This window comes from Electrophorus electricus, chromosome 22 (assembly GCF_041902795.1).
Source record: "Electrophorus electricus isolate QZ-2024a chromosome 22, ASM4190279v1, whole genome shotgun sequence".
NCBI classification, from domain to species: Eukaryota; Metazoa; Chordata; class Actinopteri; order Gymnotiformes; family Gymnotidae; genus Electrophorus; species Electrophorus electricus.
In genome coordinates, this window is record NC_137518.1 from 6,491,451 (window position 1) to 6,512,391 (window position 20,941).

The window sequence follows — 20,941 nt, forward strand, 5'->3', positions numbered from 1 at the left end:
TTTCTTTTTAAATTTTATTTTTAAAAATGAGTAAGCAGATCATTCTTATGTCCTGTGGATACCAAAATCTGTGTAAACAACACGTATAACATTTGCATTATAGCTCTAAAACTTTATAAGATCACAATGTTGAATGACATATCAAAAGTCTTCTGAGAAACATGGGTTTTTTTTTGTTCATCTCAAAAACTAACCAGATGTAAAAATATACATCAATCTCAAAAGTTAACTGGCTATTAAAATGTAAAAACTTTACTTTTACTTGCACAAACTGAGGTGACAATATCATGATGAAATAGACCATACCAAAAATCACACGCATGGGCACAGGGCTCACAGTGGATCCAAAACAACTGGATAAAAGTCCTTGTACAGTGTTTAGACTGCTGGGTCCCAGACTGGGTGCCATGACATAATTATATCCTGCTTCCCTCAATTAAACAACACTGGGATTACTCTGGTATTAGTCTGCAAAATGAGGAAAAATAAACTAGATGCATTAACAATCATGTACGTATCATGTAATTCTATTTACTATGTTTTGTCAGTCTAATGGTAAACAGTGCAGTTTTACCCTCCAGTTCCTCAATAAAGATGGTATAGGGTAAACAAAAAGTAGTAAATTATTTTTGTATCAAAGCTGCTAGTGGTAGCCAGTTCAGTAAAGTATGGTTTAATCCCATCTACTGCATATTCCAGTTACATTCCTCCTACACATGGCTGTTCCCTGTCTTAAGGCCCTGACCTTTATTGGCACTTAAAGGAAAAAACAAAACTCTACCACCATCCCTGGGCCACAAGCTTATCTGTGGACTGCTGTTATAACACTGCAAATGTGTGAAGTCACCACTACAAAATAACAGCAAAAGGACAACGCATGTGAGTGTGAAAATGGCTCTCTGTACAACCAAATAAGACCAAAAAGCAAAAGTGATGATCTGCGTTTCGTCTGTCACCTTCGATTAAACTCAGTTTAATCGCTGTGAAATGGCGGCAAACCCCGTGCCATATAAGACAACACCATGGATAATGGGTTTGCTGAGTCACGCTCGCCCTGCGAGGCAGTGCTAGCCAAAGGACAGAGGAGCATACCATAACCAGGGTTAATATTCACCCACTCTTGGCCTCATTAAATCAAGCATCTTCCACTAGCATACCTGTAAAATTTGGAATGGTCCAAAGTGGTTCTCCTACACATTAGAAACATTCTCTACAAAATAATGCTGTTGCCAAGAAACAAAATGCAGAAACATTTTACAGTACATTTTACCTTGGCTTCAGTCTAAGTACAGTAATCGCTAGTATCACAAACAGCAACAAAGTACAAGATCACCTTTAACAGCCTAAATTTCAATATATATTCCAAAATAAAACATATTTTAAGTGATGATGTTAATGTGATGGATGTGTTAATCATTTGTGCAAAAGGGCAAGACTAAGAATATGATAATTTTCTCTCTCCAAAAATAAAGGCAAACATTAAGTTCATTTTTCTTTTCTTTCTTGGTGGTCATGGACGTGTCTTGGTAGGTACTGGTTTAGAAATGTGTCTCCTTCTCTGTAATGGTGGAGATCTTGCCATCAGACTTCAATTTGGCATCACCATCATTTATAGCATAGGGACTCTTGGCACCGAGCTGCCCCCTCATCCTCAGATCGGGGCTAGGGGTGGTCAGCTTCTTGATTCTCTGCAATCATGAACAAATCCGATGGCGAAAGGCCATTTATAAACAGTGAATGTTGCGTGTTTCAAACTATGCACACTTGTGTCACAAACCCTCACTGTTAATCAGGACCTTTGCAGAAGTTATATAGATGAGGCTATTACCTCTAATGAAATTCACAATTTTTGAGCAAAAATCGGTCCTGGTACACTAAGACTGGTTGGATACTGCACCACCAACAACCAGGGAACTCTGCATGCTTCTTGAAGCTTGCTTAACCAACGAGTCATGGCACAACAGGGACAGTCGAGGGCAAAGTCTGAGTTACACAGACACAGTGTGACATCTGCTCTGCACTGCACTCTGAGGTGCTGCAGCAACTTCCATCTTCAGTTTGTAATGGCACCACAAGATATAGTTTTCTCAAAGTAGTTTATGTGTGTGGTTGACACTGTCAAATATGATGCCAAAACCCATTACTCTAAACTTTAGAAGTGCTACTAGGTGAGCAAAGGGCACATAAATGGCATTTCCTCAGTAAACATGTCAGTAGAATTGAGACCATAGGAAAATACAGTCACATACAAAATCAGTATCAAATAATAGTTTTGCATTTCCTTGACATAAAGTGCAGAAAGGTACGCATAATTATTGAAAATACACAAAAACGCAAACATAGTTATAGCATAACTTACTAAGTGAAAATCAAAACTGCTTGCAAGCGCAGCATAATTTTATGTATATACAGATAAATATCTCCATTATATAGCAACTATATTTGCTATGATTTCAGAAATCATAGCAAATGCTGCATTAGCATTTTGGGTGGAAGTATTTCTTTAATCAAGGTAATTTATGCCTGTGCTGTTGACCAAGCTAAATAGCTCTAACACGCACACATATAATCTAGAGTAATGTTATTTAATGGATTTAATAGATCCAGTGAGAAGAAAAAAACTCATAAATGTTGGTTGGAGAGAAAAAAAGGCCTCCAGAAAAAAATTACCTCCAAAATGGTTCCTTCTGCTTTCCATATCTGGACTGCAATACCCAGAGGGATACAGATCATCGAGGATAAGGCCATCGTCCACCCAATACCATAGCCCCAGTCTGGATATGTGTACACATTGTTATATTTCAGAGGCTTGTACTTGATCAAGAAGAAGAGGAATATCCCCTAAAAGAGCAAGATGACACAGTTATCCCAGAGCCATATGACCTAGACAATCACTGCAATCTTTAATATTTTTGTTACATTCATTTTCTCTAATAGCACAAGGCCTGTATAATATAAGCATATGCAAAGACAAGTAATTGTGTAAAAAATTAAAAACAAAACAATGACAATCTGAAAAATAGGTCTTGGTTAGTCTTAAACTCACAGTACAGATGCCGGGGGTAAGGAGCTTCCAACACCACTTGATGAAAAATATGGGCTTGTAACCAATCATGTCCTCAATGTTCAAATAAAACTTGTCACTGCCTAAAGTATTACAAGTATTTGTAATCAGGCAAAGCTCCATATTTTGATCAAACCATTCAGATCCCTTTCTAAGACTGGTGGTTCCTTGCATATGCAAAAAAGCATCTTATACAATCTGAAACTCTTATTCAAACTCCACAGAGTATATTTATCCTTGAACTGTCAGTTCTGCTGAAATGTATTATTATATGCAATACATGATACATTCCAGCAGGTGGCATAGGAGCAGCAAAAATATGGCTTCACAGTGTAAATATGACTCTATTGTCCTTTTATAGTTAATAATTGGTTAAGGGGTTGAATACATAAGGTACTGCCTTTTTCAAACACAGAATGATTACATATGTTATATATACTGTTTATATAGTGACTACAGTATGAAAGATAAAGTATAGAAATGAATGCATATGTAAATAAAGCAGAAAAACACCTTACCATAGATCCAGCCAATGCAGATGGACTCAAAGATGGCCACAAACAGCAAACACATACCACTAGCAGCATAGTAGTCAAACAACTGGAACACATACATTCCACCCTAGTAGAGAAAGAAAATGCTATTGGGCAAATTACAGAGAAAAAAGGTTTCTACATCATGCACTTATATCTCTTAAAGCACTCCATGGTCATCTGTGTGCAGTCAGCAGTGTTGCTCATCAGCTTAAACAATTCTCTAAGTTTAACTTCTTAAAAGTGGTAGCTTGGGTAAACAGATTTTAAAATGAACTTTTAGATAACATTATACCTAAACAATATGTGTTAAGAGTTTTGCCATCATGTTAAAGAGCTATGCCTTTAATTTAAAGACAGAAACACCCCTGCTACCTCACTATAGTGGCAGATCATTTTTACCCTTCAGCCCTAAACACCTCTAGAAGTATCATCTATTTTACAGTTGAAGCCATGTGAGGTTTTATCACAGCGAAACATCCATCTGACTGCACATGCTTCAGACAGAGAGCTCCTGCTGCATCCAACTCTATTTTTGGACTCAGCCTTAAAAGCACAGAGTAAGTAACACAGTGCAGCAACAGCAAATCCTCTTGGGTTTTAATTAAAAATTGTACCAGATTTCTTCCCACTTTTCTTCATTGTCAGATTCGAAAGTGAATCAGGGCTAATATATGCTTTGGGTGAAGAGTGATTATCTCTCTGTACTGACATACTGAAATGTATTCAAATATATCTTCAGGGAATTTTATGAGTCAGTCCTTTGAGTAAAAGCTCTATACTTATTTGAACACCTCTCTTCACCCCCTGCCCTTGACAGCAGCAATTTCCTCAATGACTGACATACCTAATTTGTTTCATCAAGGGACTTGATGATTATTTCATGAGCTGCATTATGGGTGACAGATCTTAACTGAAATAAAAAGCATAGCTTGTAGAAGACTGTGTGAGAGGCCAGTCATCAAAGTTGTAGGTCATGATGGAAGTCATAGAAAGCAAGAGTAAGGAGAGCCTTGCCATCAGTGACAGAGAGCCTTGTCGTCAAAGCCTTATTTTTTAAAAAGAATTATTACCTCTGTCAACATGGTTAGACCCATTATAAACGAAGCCACAGACATTCCTAAGATGAGAATTTCTCGGCGATAGCCCACTCTGAAGGTTTTTGGGTACATGTCCACCACTGCAGTCACAAGGCTCTCCACACACACAAACTACAGACAGAAAGAATGGTAATCATGCAGTTTGGTATATAAGTACAAGTGCATCATTAAATTGTGTTTGCATGCAGATACCTTTTTACCATGTAAAAAACAAAAATCCATATTTTGGTGTGTGCTTGTGTTTAAGCACAGAGTAAGCACGAAACACTAAAATGTGCTGCTTGAACAAAACATCATTGCCACCAGGCAGTGTGTGTGTAGTGGTTAAGGTATGCAATACAATTCAGATGTATTCAAAGACATGTGCGCCCCTTAAGATCTAAGATACAGTATAATCTCAGGGTTATTAATTTGATATCTCAGAATAAGATCATACTGTGATATGTTTGCGTCATGTCTTTCCTACTGTCCATGTGTTACATTTAGAACATGCCATCCAGTTGGCCTTGCTGGCAAATTTATATTATATAATATACAGGTTACATCATTAAATATGTCATTTGTGTCATAAAATAACATACGGCATGCTCTGTCAAGGTCAAGAAACTGAAATAAGAAATTCTGTAAATATGGTGCATAATTGTTAAGTGACAGTCAGACTGCAAATTGGAGGGCAAAGTGATACCTCACCTGACTGTCCAGCCCCAGAAAGATGAGCATCATGAAGAAGAGGCAGGCCCACAATGGAGACCAAGGCATCATGGTCACAGCTTTAGGGTATGCAATGAACGCAAGACCAGGGCCTGAAATTTACACCCAGTGTATTACAAGGAATATCCAAAAATGAACTTTAAAAAGCAAGATAATAAATATTTATTTACACACACACACACACACACACACACACACACACACACACACACACACACACACAATTATAGGGGAGGAAAGTCTCAGTTTTATAAGCCAAAGGAAACAAATTTTCCAAAAATTAATGTCAGTAAATATAAAGAACCAAATGTTACCATCAGTAGCTATATAAAAAATGTGTTACTATCCAAGCTCATCAGATATTAGCATGCTAGCCTACAGTCTATACAGCTAAAGCATTGTTGAAAGGTGAATTAAAGTACTGTATGTATTAGGATGTACATTTAAGGCTTTTCACAGGTTCAAATCCCAGTCTGAAGGAAAAATTAATTTATAGATTCGATAAGGATTCAGTTTGAAGAAAATAAAAGGTTTGTGTGGATTTCAATACAGAGAATTATTATTTTTACATGCTCATAAATAAACATCACTGCACAGCTCAGCTGACATCCAAGATATAGTTGTTCTGAACAGAATGAAGGACACTAAGCAATTAATGTCAGTAAATATGCAAGAGGAAGTTTAATGCTGCTTATAGCTGAAACAAGGTTCTACAGAGCCAGGAATACAGAAAATCTCATTTTCACTTAAGTAAGATATCGATCAATCAGCACATAAGAATTGTTAGTTTAGTTTAGTTAGCCCTCTCTAGTAGTGCCAATAGCAATGAAAAAAGCGTGAAGCCAACACAGGATTGGTTTCAGTGGTTGTTCCTGTCAGAATGAATGGCCTTGTTAGGATATCCTCTGTCTACCTAGATATATCACAGAGACTTCATTAAAAAGACTGAACTGTCTGTTAAATTATAATTACATACATCTTTAGTGTTTCACATTTCTGGCTTAGAAACAAGCAGTTTAATTATCACCCGATTAATCTAACCATGTTTGGAATGTGCTCTGACATAATAGGTTGATTCATAGGCCTCTAACTCAAAGCCTAAAGTTGCAGGTTCTAGGTCCTTCACAGTACATACAAGACTCAAACATTAGATCTTTGAGATCTACAGGTGCCTTGCCACCATACTTTCTCATGCCCATACTTAATGAGAGGCAGAACCATTGCTATGTTCTTTACAAAACATCTTTCAAAAGGCTCTTTGTGTAGTTTCTCTGATTTTATGAGTGGATTCTACTGATAAGAAACCTTTTGCCAAACAACCCTAGTAGACTGTTATTTGGGGAGAATTCTGCTTGAAATAAAGAGATGAATAAATTTTGAATGGGCTCATGGGAGAAACAGATAAAGGACTCCCTGATTTTAGGTCAAAAGGTATTAAATTAGAAAAGAAAAAACAACAAAGTAAATACCATTGTAAGCCGGATCTCCAGTACATTTTTTGCAATTTAAAAAATCTCTATAGAACACTGTGGCTGATGTCATGAGTTCACTGAACCCATTTCTGCCCAGGTACAAAAAAGAGAAGAACAGGATATTAAGATCATGGAGGTTCTACAATCATGCTGGATTAGTGAGCTCACAATGGATCTGGAGGTGAATGACAAGAGTGAGCTTCTGCTGTGTTGAGTCTGACTGGCTTTTCTTGTCTGAGGACCTCCTTCAACATCATTTTTGCTGTCAGAGGAGAATCCACTGCTCAAATAAATTTTGCCATTTTGAACAGACTAGCAGAACAAGTTCCAACAAAAGCATTTGGATGCAAATATAATGGTTAAATGGTAGAGCAAGTATAACACTGAACACATCCTCTCTCACTGAAGATGATCTTAACACTATGATCCTTTTGGGATATGCCGACTAGTGCATTCAGCGAAGCTGCTAAAGCACAGTCTCTAACATGGATCTTTTGTCTTCGGGTGTCAGCTTCCCTAGAGACTGTTGTCCAAGCAAACATGGACTGATTTCTGTCACCAAAATCAATCTGTGCCATGAGAAGCAGAGCAAGCTCCCGAAGAGTGAGACTGAGAGGAAATTATGTGAACATGTGAACCAAATACCAGCCCTGGAACCATGCCAGTATTACAGTATTAAAGCACAAGGTTCAAGGTTGGGGCTAAAAGGGTAGCCTCAGCACCTCTCAACAGTTTAATTCTAATTAATTTTTAATTCTACACAAAGGAAGATGCAACCTGTGCTCTGCTGGCTATTTCCATTCAAAGCCATATCTCAGACTGACATTGTTGTTACCCAAAGTTCATGGGTCTTTCCTCTGTGTGATCCAGTTAATGCTAACTGTTCAGTGCTCCCCAGAGGAGGATGGGGTTTTTTGAGTCTCAATATTTTTTCCTCATACCATCTCAGGGAGTATTTCCTACCAAACTTCACCCTGGTAGTGGCTCTCTGGATTTTTGTAAAGCTGTTTTATGGCAATGTGTATTTTCAAAATACAACTGAATTTAATTGAATGCATGCCAGTCCCATATAGCTCCTTCACTATAATATCACCTTCCCCCCCCCCCCCAAAAAAAGTTATATAAAGTCCTAACATGGACACTGTGTGGGTGATGTTAAGCAAGTTACCACAGGAACACTTCCAGAATAGCTTTGCAATTGAATCTCACGAGATTAGTGATATCTGAAGCATAGGTTCTCAGACCATTTTAAATGTCAACATTTGAATATTTACACGTAACATGTGTTACTTATGTTTTGTACTGAATCTATGTAATATTTAATGCTTTAGATGTTATAATTCTGCATTTTAAAGATGGTCCAGACTTTTTAAATATGGTCCAAGTTTACATGTTTTATATGGTGGTTTCACATAGTGTGTTGCATGGTTATTGTAATCAGCATGAACTAAACGTGATTTCTTCTCTTTTAAAATAACAGTGTTTTGTATACATCCCCAGCCCTTCATATTCTACTTTTTTATTTGTGGAACAGTAACAGTGTCGTATGTTAGTCTTACATATGTAACACAAATACAACCATTGCACACCTATAAATAAATGATTTTTGAAAGCCAAATGGGGTCCCTCAAATGCACTGATTCATCTGTGTGGTAAATAACATAGTAAATAAGTAATGTAAATCATACAATAAGAAAGTGTTTTGTACACATATCAAGTATACAGCAGGCCTTCTATCAGACACAATGCATTATGATGCCAGTAGTCAGTAAAATGATACACACCCACACATACACACACACGCTCCCACTCACCCGACTCTGCCACAACCTCGATCGGCACATTCTGTTCATAGGCCATGAATCCCAAGACAGAGAAGATTGCAAAGCCTGCTACGAAGCTTGTGCCACTGTTCAAGCAGCACAGCATGATGCAATCCCTATAACAAGGACAGAGGATTCAACATGAGCTGCAAAACACTAAGAACTGCTTACATTACTGGAATATGTACAACCGGGTCCTCCCTGTAGTTTCACACAGACCTTCTCCGTGTGTGTGTGTGGGAGTGTGTGTGATTTACAGTCTACCTTATATCCTAGGGGTGTGACTTGGAAAATTGTCAAAAATCAAGAATTCTGAATTTTGTTTTGACAGTCTTTTAATTAGTCTTTGCAATGGCTCCCTCACACATGTGCAGCTACTAAATCAGTGTGCTTAACATAATTTATGTCTCTCAAATTAAAATGTTCTTTAGATTTCTCTGGACACTATTTGGTGCCACCTTTGGTGCCACCATCATGTGTCATGTCCACATAGCCAGTTTTACCAAACACAAAGCCCACCTGTAGCAGTTATTGTTGTAGCTGTTGTAACTACCAAGAGCAGTCAGACAACCCAGACAGATGGCATAGGAAAAAAAGATCTGAGTTCCAGCATCCACCCACACCTATGAGAGAATAAAGATATTATGATATTACTTTACATGCTAGTCTGATCTTTGGAAATTATTTACAAAAATGATTACTGCTTGCATAAATATATCTTATTTTTATAATTTTGGCCAATTGTACACTTTAAGATTTTATGCTTAACACCAGAAACCAGAACAGTACTATCACTACCACTACTGCTACTACTACTGTTACTACTACTACTACTACTACTACTACTACTACTAATAATAATAATAATAATTATTATTATTATTATTAATATTATTATTATTATTATTACTACTATTATAAAAATGTATTAAGTAGTTTTGATAAATGGGATGCAGTATTTTTAGAGATAATCAGTGTGTTTAATCTGTTAGAAACTGTTACGGATAGATTAAGATAATTCTCATGTTATTGCAACTGTTTTAAGGTCAAAATCTATGTAAGATTAACTTTATAAACAGTTCTAGATTTTTCGTTAGTCTTTCAATCTATTCACATTGATAGACTGTTTTGACTCTGTGCATTCACTAGAATGTTTAGAGATTTAGAGATTTGCACCACATATATCTGATCCAGAAACAACTGTTTCAGTATATAAACACAGTTCAGCATGGTAAGAGAAATTAAATTCTAAATACACTTCCTGGCCAAAAAAGATCACCACCTGGATTTAACTAAGTAAATGGGTAAGAGCCTCCCATTGGATAATTACTGCATGGGTGACTGTTTCAGCTGGCAACAAGTTATTTAACCCTAACCGATGCCGTGAGTAGCTTCTCATTTGTTAAACAACCATGTCAAAAGACATCCTGTGGTCATGGAAAAGATGTGAATCTGTTTCAGAAGGGTCAAATTATTGGCATATATATCAAGCAGAGAAAACATCTAAGGAGATTGCTGAAACTACTAAAATTGGGTTAAGAACTGTCCAACGCATTATTAAAAAGTGGAAGGACAGTGGGGAAACATCATCTTTGAGGAAGGAATGTCAGAAAAAATCTTGAATTATCGTGATAGGCGATCACTTAAACATGTGGTGAAATCAAATCATAGAAAAACAACAGCAGAACTCGGGGATATGTTTAACAGTGAAAGTATGAGCATTTCCAGACGCACAATGCGAAGGGAACTCAAGGGACTGGGACTAAACATCTGTCTAGCCTAAAGAAAACCACTTGTCAGTGAGGCTAACTGGCAAAAATGGCTTCAAATTGCTAAGGAGCATAAAGATTGGACTCTGGAGCAATGGAAGAAGGTCATGTGGTCTGATGAGTCCAGATTTACCCTGTTCCAGAGTGATGGGCACATCAGGGTAAGAAGAGAGGCGGCTGAAGTGACGCACCGATCATGCCTAGTGCCTACCATACAAGCCTTTGGGGGCAGTGCTATGATCTGGGGTTGCTGCAGTTGGTCAAGTCTAGATTCAGCACTGTTATGTGCCCAAAGAATGAGGTCAGCTGAATATACTGAACAACCAGGTTATTCCATCAATGTATTTTTTCTTCCCTGATGGCACGAGCATATTCCAAGATGACAATGCCATGATTCATCGGGCTATAATTGTGAAAGAGTGGTTCAGGGAGCATGAGAGATCGTTTTCACACATGGATTGGCCACCACAGAGTCCAGACCTGAACCCCATTGAGAATCTTTGGGATGTGCTGGAGAAGACTTTGCGCAGTGGTCCAAATATTCCATCATCAATACAAGATCTTGGGGAAAAATTAATGCAACTCTGGACAGAAATAAATGTTATGACATTGCAGAAGCTTGTGGAAACGATGCCACAGCGAATGCATACCATAATCAAAGCTAAAGGTAGTCCAACGAAATATTAGTGTGTGTGACCTTTTTTTTTTGGACAGGCAGTGTATAATGTCAATTTGAACAGGCTCAAAAAGAGGAATGGAGACATTTTTGAAAAAAGGCTAAAATATATGTTAACTCAACATTTTAATAGGGCAGCTGTATAAATGTTGCCGCTATGAGACAAAGAGTAAAATGTACACACTTCCTCTCACCTTAACCTGCCTATCAAATGAGTCACATAAGACTGAGTTACTGAAGGAAGTGCTTTATTAAAAACACATGTAAACACAATTGAAGCTTTTTCTGGTGCCTAACAATAACGAGATTACTGCGTGTATGTAAGTGTACACTGACAAGCATTGAATGCAACACTGCTTGGCAAATTCATAGGATATTTTGAAATGTGCATCATATCCTTTGAAATGCCATATGCAGAGTTGACATGCCTTGAATTAAGTGATTATGCTCCTGTGTGAGGAGGGTGTAAAAAGTTGGCCATAGTTTGTCCGTCGATGGCAAATATGCCAGTACCTCTTTAAAATGCCCTCACATAACCATTGAGCCGCTAATCTCTTTTACTGGGAAAACAATTGACAACTCACAGTATTTGCTTCCTCCAGCGGGTAACCAGGGCAACCCTTCTGACCCCACAAACACAGAGCAGCTTCCCTCCAAAAACATCAATTCTATGGGGATAGTCATTTACATCCCTTCTGTTTCACACTAGGTCTCTGTGGATGTGCTAGTTTGGCTTTACTTGGGCATTACGCTACATTATGTAGAAGTTGCTTATTGAAGTTGTGCCTAATTTTCAGGTTTGTTATGTTTTGTTTGGGTTCGCAGGTGCGATCTGAAGTGAAAGAAATGTTTTCCTTCTTTTTCTTAAGAAAAGAAGCTTTTTGGGGTACTAAACTGAGCATCCTGTGTAAATGAGTGCAATCATGCTACTTACACTGGCACTTCCTGCAAACAAGCTACAATGTCACCACTGTTTTTTGCTTTCAAGTTAAATTGGAAGTCACTAGATTAAACCCTTGCATCAAGTTTTCATAGCAATTTGGCAAAGGAGTGCAAAAATATAACATTCAGCTACATCAACAGCATTTCAAAATTGAAATCGCTGCTGTGTATATGCTAGAAAGCAAAAGGAACATTTACCAGCAGCTAATGGGACTGGGGATCATGTGCATTTTATGTAAGTACACTTTATGCAACAAATGACACAAGCATGCTGGAGCCTACAAGCCATGCTAAAGAAGAACTGAGATACAGACAATATTTTCAAGATCTGTTAACATCTGTTTCATTTTCCACTCAAATCAGTGTGTGTGTTCTCTTCCAGCTGATGCCAACCAGATTATAACTGTGTTTGGCCTAACATAATGTCATTTTCCCTAAGGTATTCCACTGCCCTCTGGCCCAGCATCCAATACCAACACAAGATTTCTAAATGAGAAACAAGAAGACAGGCGAAGAGAATTGGATACTGTGGGAAGGAGAGTTGATGGATGGTGCACAGCAGACCTTACAGGGTAGGAACAGACTGCTTATTGTTTGCATTGAAACCTAAATATTGGTGTCCGGGACACTTCCATGCAAATGGCTGTCCTCTCCACCCTTCTTTTTCTGACACCCCCTTTTCCCTTCTGCATGTTGACCAGCATTTTACCTCCCTCTCACTTATGTTTGTCTGTAGTGGTGAAACTGTAATTGCTAATGACACACTGACTTAAAGGCTTGAGTCTCTGCATCTCATTTTTTGCTAGACAGCAAATGTAGTCCTCTCAGAAACAAAATAATACTATCAGGAACAGGCCAAAACATGTACTCTATTTACCAGAATATGTTATTGGAGAGCATCACTTTTCAAGGCAGGGTCAAATCTGTCTCTAACCAAATGTTAAGGTAAATCTCTATGGCACTCCATGAAGCATCCAATTTGTTTCTTTTATGACTGTACATGTAGATATTTAGTGAAATGAGCAGTCTCTAACAGAAAATGCAGCTTGGCACTGACGCAGTGAGTTTCATCATGGCTAACCATTGTGAGCACACAACATTTTGAGTGCCTTTAACGCATTGATTTTTTGCCGCCATCTCAACAGATTAGCGAGCGTGGTCTCTGATGTGATGGGCCCACTGAGAGCAATCAAAAAGGATTTGCTAGCGCAATAGCTAGCTTCATACAGTTTGGACTCAGAGCGTGGTTACCATGATGCTATTAAGAGATGCTTCTGTACAAAACCTGGGCAGTTCCTATTACATGCCTGACAGCAGACATGGTTAGTTATAAGAAATAAGATATGCCATTAAAAATGAATGGAAATTATATGAAATTATAATATGGCTTTTCATGAAGTTGTACGTAAATAATGGACATTTTTCAGGGACTATTGTGTATCTATAACTGGCGGCATTTCTATGGTCCTTGTACCTTAAAGATGTCTGTCCTCTGTGTTTTTCTAGAGTCATCAGTTTCTTCTGAAGCAGGGATCAGTTATCTCAAAGACTAATACCATTGCTAAGCAAGGATACCTACTAATATCCCCAGGCCTTTCAGTGTACAGTGACAACAAATGCAACACCATAGTCAAAATACTACCAAGTACTAGTGATCCAAGTACTACCTTTCAACAATCAACATAATTTTAAACTGCTGGTCCTGCTTAGATGTAAACCAGGGAGCTGTTGGATTGAAAACCAGTGAAAACTGTAGCAAAGGAGCATCTACTGGACTTTGCAAGTGCAAATATCTGTATAAGGCACCACTGCTTCGAACATTTTAACACAGAAGTGGATGTCAAAGCCACTTAGGAGCACACTGATAAAAAGGCAAGTAGGCTGAGGATGGTTTTTACCTGTGGGTCCGAAAGCCGAGAGATGTCAGGGTAAAGGTAGAACTTAATCCCATCTGCTGCACCAGGCAGTGTGATCCCTCGAATAAGCAGGATTACCAGCATGAAATATGGGAAGGTTGCAGTGACATATACCACCTGCAAAAGATAAGGGATGATTGATTTGCAGCACTTTTAGATGAATGAAAAGTTATGAAATGATCAGTTTCATGAAAATATAGATATAAGCATTCATGTTTAAAGAAAACACTTTTTACCATATATAATACATTTTTCTAATATATGTCATATTAACTGGAAGAAGTGGTTTGTTGGATGTTTTACAAGATAAAACAAGGATGAAGGAACAAATTAATACAGAGAGAGGGTTTCTTTCACAAAATTTCAACCAAATTTTAGTGAATGGGATTTAAATGAATGAGGGGGCATGAGTGGTGGGAGCCATGCTCTTGAGGTGATAAGAAGGGGTTAAGGAATTCTCTGAGATCATGCCAAGCAGACAGGTTCTGTTCTGAAAAGCCTAATTGAGAGCTGACTGAAAGACTCATTCTCAGGGGAAGCGAAGAGGTTCAGCTTGAAGCCAGAGGTTTTAATGGAAAAAGCACTCAGCACCATGTCTCTCACAAGTCTGTGCACAAAAAGGACAGAAATAGAATGCCCAAGTGGCTACCAGGTTGCAACTTGTCAACATGATATTCATAGTCTATATCATTGCCATGTCTCCACCAACCACTGCAAGAGTTCTGTCTTCTGAAGAGCCAAATGGATTTGATTCTTGTGAGTGAAACAGGGCATTGTACAAGCAGTGGCTGAACATCGGGTCATGGTTTTGGGCTCAAATATATGTCTGAGCCATTAGGCTTGGGGTTTCCTAGCTTTGGTAGCTAATGCTACTGCAGAAACCTATTCAAGGTTCTCAGAAAATGAGTTCAGCATATTGAAGCTCTTTCAGTTTCATGAACAAAACCACCCTTGGGGGCGGCACTAGGTTCTTGTTCTACTGGCGCTCAGTCAAGACCATGCGAGGACAAGACAGGGTCTGAACAAAAAAGCCTTCTGCCCTGTTTCCTCCCAGAAAAGCCCAACTGGGATGTGTTGGCAGTGTGGGAAAATTGTGGCAAAGCAACTTACAATTACCAGTGCCTTCACTTTGACCTGGGCCATTTACTGTACTTTTAGATTACTTTTACACAAAAAGAAGGATAAGAAGTATGATTTTTGCGATTTAACAAGTATACTGTCCACACAAGTGCATAATCAATGTTGATTATCTACGTCATTTACAATATCTTGGTTGCTTGTTAAAGAAACATTAAAGTTTTGTGCAAACAAATAACTATCCCTCCTACATCCTGTTTAGACCAGTGCACATTTAATTGTAGCATCAGTTTGGGTTAATACTATTCTTGCACCATAGAAGTAAAGAGTGCACCAGATTAAAAGAAAGAATGGGATGCACAAGGTGTGAACAAGAAACAGAAAGCCGGGAGGCTGTCACATAAGCAAAAGGAATATCCTTTAATCCAGATGTACCTCTCAGCATGAGACTGGGAAAGCCTGCCCACCTTTTAATTCATATCCTTTACAATTAGACTAATAATATGATTACATGTATAAAACCATGGCCACTGCACTAAGCAAATCCTTTGCTTGGCTCCTAAATACACGTGTGGGGTTTCCTCCCCCCCAAAGAATGAATAGGACAATGCTTGAACTCGCCATGAGCCTCTGAAACATGCCGGCATTCTCCCAGTTCTCCCCCAGGGTGAACATTTAAGCCCCCAAATTCACAGGTCAACCCCACGCCATAAATCTGCTGCTGGCTTATGTGAGAATCGCCCGCGTTCACAAACAGCCACAAAAGGCCTGTGGCGCACAGCTTAGCAAAGCCCCCTGAATGCTTCACTCTGTATGGCCGTCAAACGGAGGGAAGAAGGCCTCGCACTAGCCGCCATAATTCCTCCAGAAGGAAAGAGGGGAGTGAAGAGCTTCTGCATGCTCCTCATGAACGCTCTACTTTCCCCTCAGTGAATACAGAAATCAATCTTGGACTGGCTGCTAAAGCCTCACCGTGAAGACGCATTCTTCCCCGTTACTTCATGGCCAAACAAAAAGCCACTTCAGGAGATACAGGCCTCGCTGCCGAGCTCTTTTCTCCTGGACCTGTACAATGTGAACCCATTTATTTTTCCCCACACATCCCTCTTCCTTTCTCCTCGCTTTCTTTCTAGCTCATTGAGTCTGTTAGACATTCTTAAAGGCTGCTAAAAGAATAGCATGCAGAGGAAGGCTATAGTGACTGGGTTTCGACGACTGGCAGAGGCATGAAAGCCCTCATAATGCAGTGGATCAGGAGTACAAGGTGAAGGGAGAGGAAGGCCAAACTTGTATGTTTGTTCCAGACACAGGGATCGTGCATTCATGTTTTTTGCTAAAGAAATAGAGTTTTATAATAGAAGTGTGTTGTTTGGATTTTACCTGGTGTTATGCTTTAGGTATTGGTTAATCATTATTCATTCATTACCCTAAATTGGAATATAGCCAACTAAACATACACTTGGGTTTAAATCACAAGAGTTGAAAAGGAAAGTAAATACTTGTTGAATGCTGAAATAGTTCCAAACTAATAGCAAACAGACACAAGGTGATACATTTAACCATGCAAGTTCCAGTTTTGTTTAATAATTTACTCTGCATGGAGATTGAAGTCCCCACCGTTTAATTTAATATCTTTTTATCTCTTTCTCTCCCCCTCACACACCACCATTCCATTACAAGGCAGGTTTCAAACAATAACAATCATTTGTACCTTGCCAGTTGACTTCGGGCCTTTCCATATGCAGAAATAACAAATGATCCAAGCCACAAGAAGACACAGAGCAAGTTCCCAGCGAAGCTTCCCCACCTGTTCAATTCCACCAGATATGCTAAGGACACGGCGTCTGAAAAGAAAAATATAATATCCAAAGATGTGTTAATATTACTGGTACATATGAAAAGAAGTGTATAGCTTTATCATTTACTAGGTGGATCAAAATTAAACCAACATGTTCATCCTATGTTGGCTTTTTTTTTTTTTTTCAATTACCACACCACTTGCCTGTGAAGATTCTGGTTAAAATAAAATGCTCATCTAATTTTGATGAAGCATATGCTAGGTGAATAAAAGCCATGATTTTGTTTCAGTCCCAACCATGCTGATGCCATTCATCATCTTTGACATGTCCTTGGGTGAGATCCAAGGCCCCTATCGAACCAACCTCTCCATTCAGTGGCCAAACTGACAGCTCCTGTGCCTCCTAGTACTAAGGTTCTGACTACTCAGTCTGGGTTTTCCACCATGCAGGAGCCATCTGACTGCTAAGGCCTAGCCTGTGCATGGCCTTGGCAGCCATACAGGAATACTGTGCTAAAAAACAGATTGAGTGGGGCCAAATTTGTGTCTATACCATTTCTAGCTGTGCGAGTGCCCTTTTGATGCTTGTTGACAACGGCAATGCAAAAAGAATGACAAATTATCAGTGAAAAAGGTTACGTAGTTGCATGGAATAGTAAGCAGTGGCCAATTGCTCAACAGATGTGCTGTGCCAAAAACTGTCTGGCAAGCTTGCATGTCTCTGTGCTTTGTAACTCCCTTTGCTTTTATGCTGATGACACCAGATATATTGTAAGTGGAAGTTGCTAATAGTCTTGCAATAGGGCTTTCTCTAGGAGTGTGAGATTATTAGAAAACAGTATTGTATAAATAAACATTATTTCCGCATATATAGTCACCCACTTCTGACATTTGCCATTTTATTTTGACAATTATTTTCGGTATTGCTCTACAGAAGGAATTTTAAATATACTCACTCCCAAAATTCCATGACTGGTGAGGTGGCATAGGGATTGGTGAGGTTTGCAATGCTAGCATTGTTGAAATCCACACAGTTTTCTGAGAGAGAATTACATAAGATTACGTCACATTATGTAGGCATATATAGAAAAGGATAATTTGCGAATATATATATGTATGTGTGTGTATGTCAGTGGTGTGCAGTCAGTCCAATCTGGGGTAACTTTACGTGTTTCTGTTTACACCACAAGCACCGTGGCGAGCCCGGCAAATCGCAGCTACTCCGCAAGGATTGCTATCTCACACCGGGCACACGACTCACTCCGGTAATCCGTGTGTTTAGGGACACAGTGACACGATAATAAAACATATCGTAACTGCGCAGTAATGGTGCGTTTTCTTCGCATGGTTTAGTTTAAAACAGCTTTTGCTCTGAGTAGTTTTGTCATGGTTATCCTTCGAAATGTTCAAATAATGAACCAGTAAAAAATAAAATGTTACCTCTAGTCTAGACCCTTTTCGAGGTTCGTATTAATGTTGCTGAGTAAAAATCTAGCCTAGGCTAGTTGATTTCTGTTTTATTATAGCTTGTACGATATAGCAAGAATGCTTAATTTTGTATGGCTTGCTACGTATTTTTGCGTTTGCCGCGAACATTACTAATAAGGTGCCTTGTCCCACACCCACGCTTTTTACACCCAGTGTAAAAAGTTACATTGTTTAATACAGGAGCATATTGCCTTTTTATATCGTTGTGTAAATGGGCTGTATGTCTGCCTAACCACTAGCCAGCAGAGTACACACTGCTTTTGTTTTGTGAACTGTAGTTGCATTTTAAGGACTACTGATCTGCATTTTGGAATCCAAACAATAATTTAAAAGTGCAACTGCAATGATTCTTCTTCACGTTATGAAACAGCCATTATTCTGACACCTAGTGGCCTGGATGTTTCGGGGATTCTGTACTGAATGTCTTGGGACCCCTCTATGGAACATAAACTGGTTCACTCGAGGACGACAAAGCAATATGATTCTTCATCTCATGTGAGCAGCACTAAGTAGAAAGATTTTAACAATAATAAATAATAACTTTTTGGTAACTAAAACCTTTTTAATAACTAAAAGCACTACTAGCCACTGATGTCTCTCTCTCTTTATATATATATATATATATATATATATATATATATATATATATATATATATATATATATATATATATATATATATATAAATCTAATTCCAGGTGAATAACTGCAATGTACTCTAGTAAAAGATGTAGATATATTAAAGATATTAAAAAATGCAGTGATGCATTGAACAGAGGTCTTTTATCAGTTGTACAAGCAAAGTACTTTACTTGCACAGCTGATGAAGGACCTCTGGGAGAGAGAAAGAGAGAGAGAAATCAAACTAGTTATTTATAACAAGGTAGTCTGAGGACACTAACAGTAGCTTGTCATTGGGCCGGAAAGGGTGTTAGAGAGACAAATGCTGGCCAGGCTGTCAGTCATCATGAGCAAACCCACACACCCCTTCCAAAAAGGAATCAGTGGACAGTAGAACACAGTGGCCAAAACAGACTCCTCCTGCCTGCTTCTGTAACTACCTGTCTGTATAACACCATCCTTACCTTGTCTATGGACAGTTCATTTCTCCACTAACTCAAGTACTTTCATCAGGTTCTTCTAAACAACTGCTCTCACTGGTTATAATTATTGTTACTATCACTGCTATATTTTCTCATATCCAGCTGTCTCATACCTTGTACATTTGCACAGTACTGATGTACTGTCCGTACATCAGCACATGCAGGACACTGAGGTGACATCTGTATTCTTCAGCATATAAATATACTCGCACAGTATATTTTGAGTACATCTGGCCCACTCTAATCTGTATATTTGCATATCCTCATAGCTGTACATCTGATACATTTCAAATTCTTGATAATCAGTACATTAGCATCCTTTTTGGAAACTATATATATATATTTTATAGTTATTTATGCTCATACTTATTTTCTGCACTTTAGATTTATTTCTCTGTTTATAGTATGTATTTATTTTTGTTCATGTTATACTGCTGTTCATAATAAATACATTTGCCATCTGGGATCAATATGATGTTATCTTGTATTCATGTCACAATCTTGTTAGTTTCGTTACATGGACAATTCAGATTTTGCAGCTTAGGTGTTTTATATTGTTTGGCAGGAGCTATGACACTAGCAAGCAAAAAACATCAACTTCTCTACTAGTCATTGATTTCTGGCTTCCACTCCACTCTGTGTAAAAACCATCAAAAGCTGTTTTCATGTAATAAGAGTTGTGTATGGTTGCATGACAATTGAACCCACCTGTGTTCCAGTAATGGCCACAGGAGGCCCACGGTAGCTCTGTTGTGAAGCAGTTGAACAGGTAGAAGATAGCCCACGCCAAAATAACCACATAATACACATTCAGGTGAGCCTCAATCACTTGAGTCGCATAGCCAATACCTTAAGAGAGACGTTTAAAGAAGTTCACTTACAGATTCAGTTCTTAACCATGGTTGGCTTTAATTATGAGTACATATATTGCATAGGTTAAGGGAATACGCAGTCTGCCAAAACATATGATGTTGACTTGCCTTCAAAGAGCGGACATACTTTTCGCCAACATGTGATTCCACCCTCACTGGTGAACTGGCCGAGTGCTGTCTCCAAGAAGAACACAGGAATCCCACAGCAGACGAAGAAGATGACATAGGGCACAAAAAATGCACCTACAAATAGAAGGTAATCACTCAGGTGTAACGCAGCTCTGTGGGAAGATATCTTTCATTACAACAATAATGCTTCTGTGGTCTTGGTCATTTGACATAATTTGAATTTTGTAAAGAAATAGTTTAACCAAGATGTGACACTTGCAGATATTGCTGGTTTTTGACTCATTATGTGATGAGTCAAAGGGCAGCACTATCTGCTGCCCTTTGACTCATTGCAGGAACCTTATTTTGATATAAACCTTAAAGTTCTTGTTATTAATGGGACAATTATAAAACCTGCTCACTTATACTCACTTATTCACTTGGCTATTAAAACACCCTCCTCCCTTTACTAAAGATTTTTTTAGAATTA

At 38.5% G+C, this 20,941-nt stretch overlaps 1 protein-coding gene across 2 annotated transcripts in view; it reads right to left on the reverse strand.

Annotated features, from left to right (window-relative positions):
• slc6a11b (solute carrier family 6 member 11b) overlaps nt 1–20,941 on the reverse strand; it is a 22,216-nt gene continuing 1,275 nt past the window's right edge. For both annotated transcript variants that reach the window (XM_027020350.3, XM_027020351.3), the window contains exons 3-15: nt 20,452–20,586; nt 20,180–20,320; nt 17,838–17,919; nt 16,795–16,927; nt 13,989–14,123; nt 9,223–9,326; nt 8,695–8,819; nt 5,388–5,500; nt 4,671–4,808; nt 3,583–3,685; nt 3,047–3,147; nt 2,671–2,841; nt 1–1,688 (exon numbers count right to left, since the gene is read on the reverse strand). In XM_027020350.3, the coding sequence (XP_026876151.2) occupies nt 1,539–1,688; nt 2,671–2,841; nt 3,047–3,147; nt 3,583–3,685; nt 4,671–4,808; nt 5,388–5,500; nt 8,695–8,819; nt 9,223–9,326; nt 13,989–14,123; nt 16,795–16,927; nt 17,838–17,919; nt 20,180–20,320; nt 20,452–20,586 (1,631 nt within the window). In that variant the 3' untranslated portion in view covers nt 1–1,538. The remainder of the gene's footprint in view (nt 1,689–2,670; nt 2,842–3,046; nt 3,148–3,582; nt 3,686–4,670; nt 4,809–5,387; nt 5,501–8,694; nt 8,820–9,222; nt 9,327–13,988; nt 14,124–16,794; nt 16,928–17,837; nt 17,920–20,179; nt 20,321–20,451; nt 20,587–20,941) is intronic.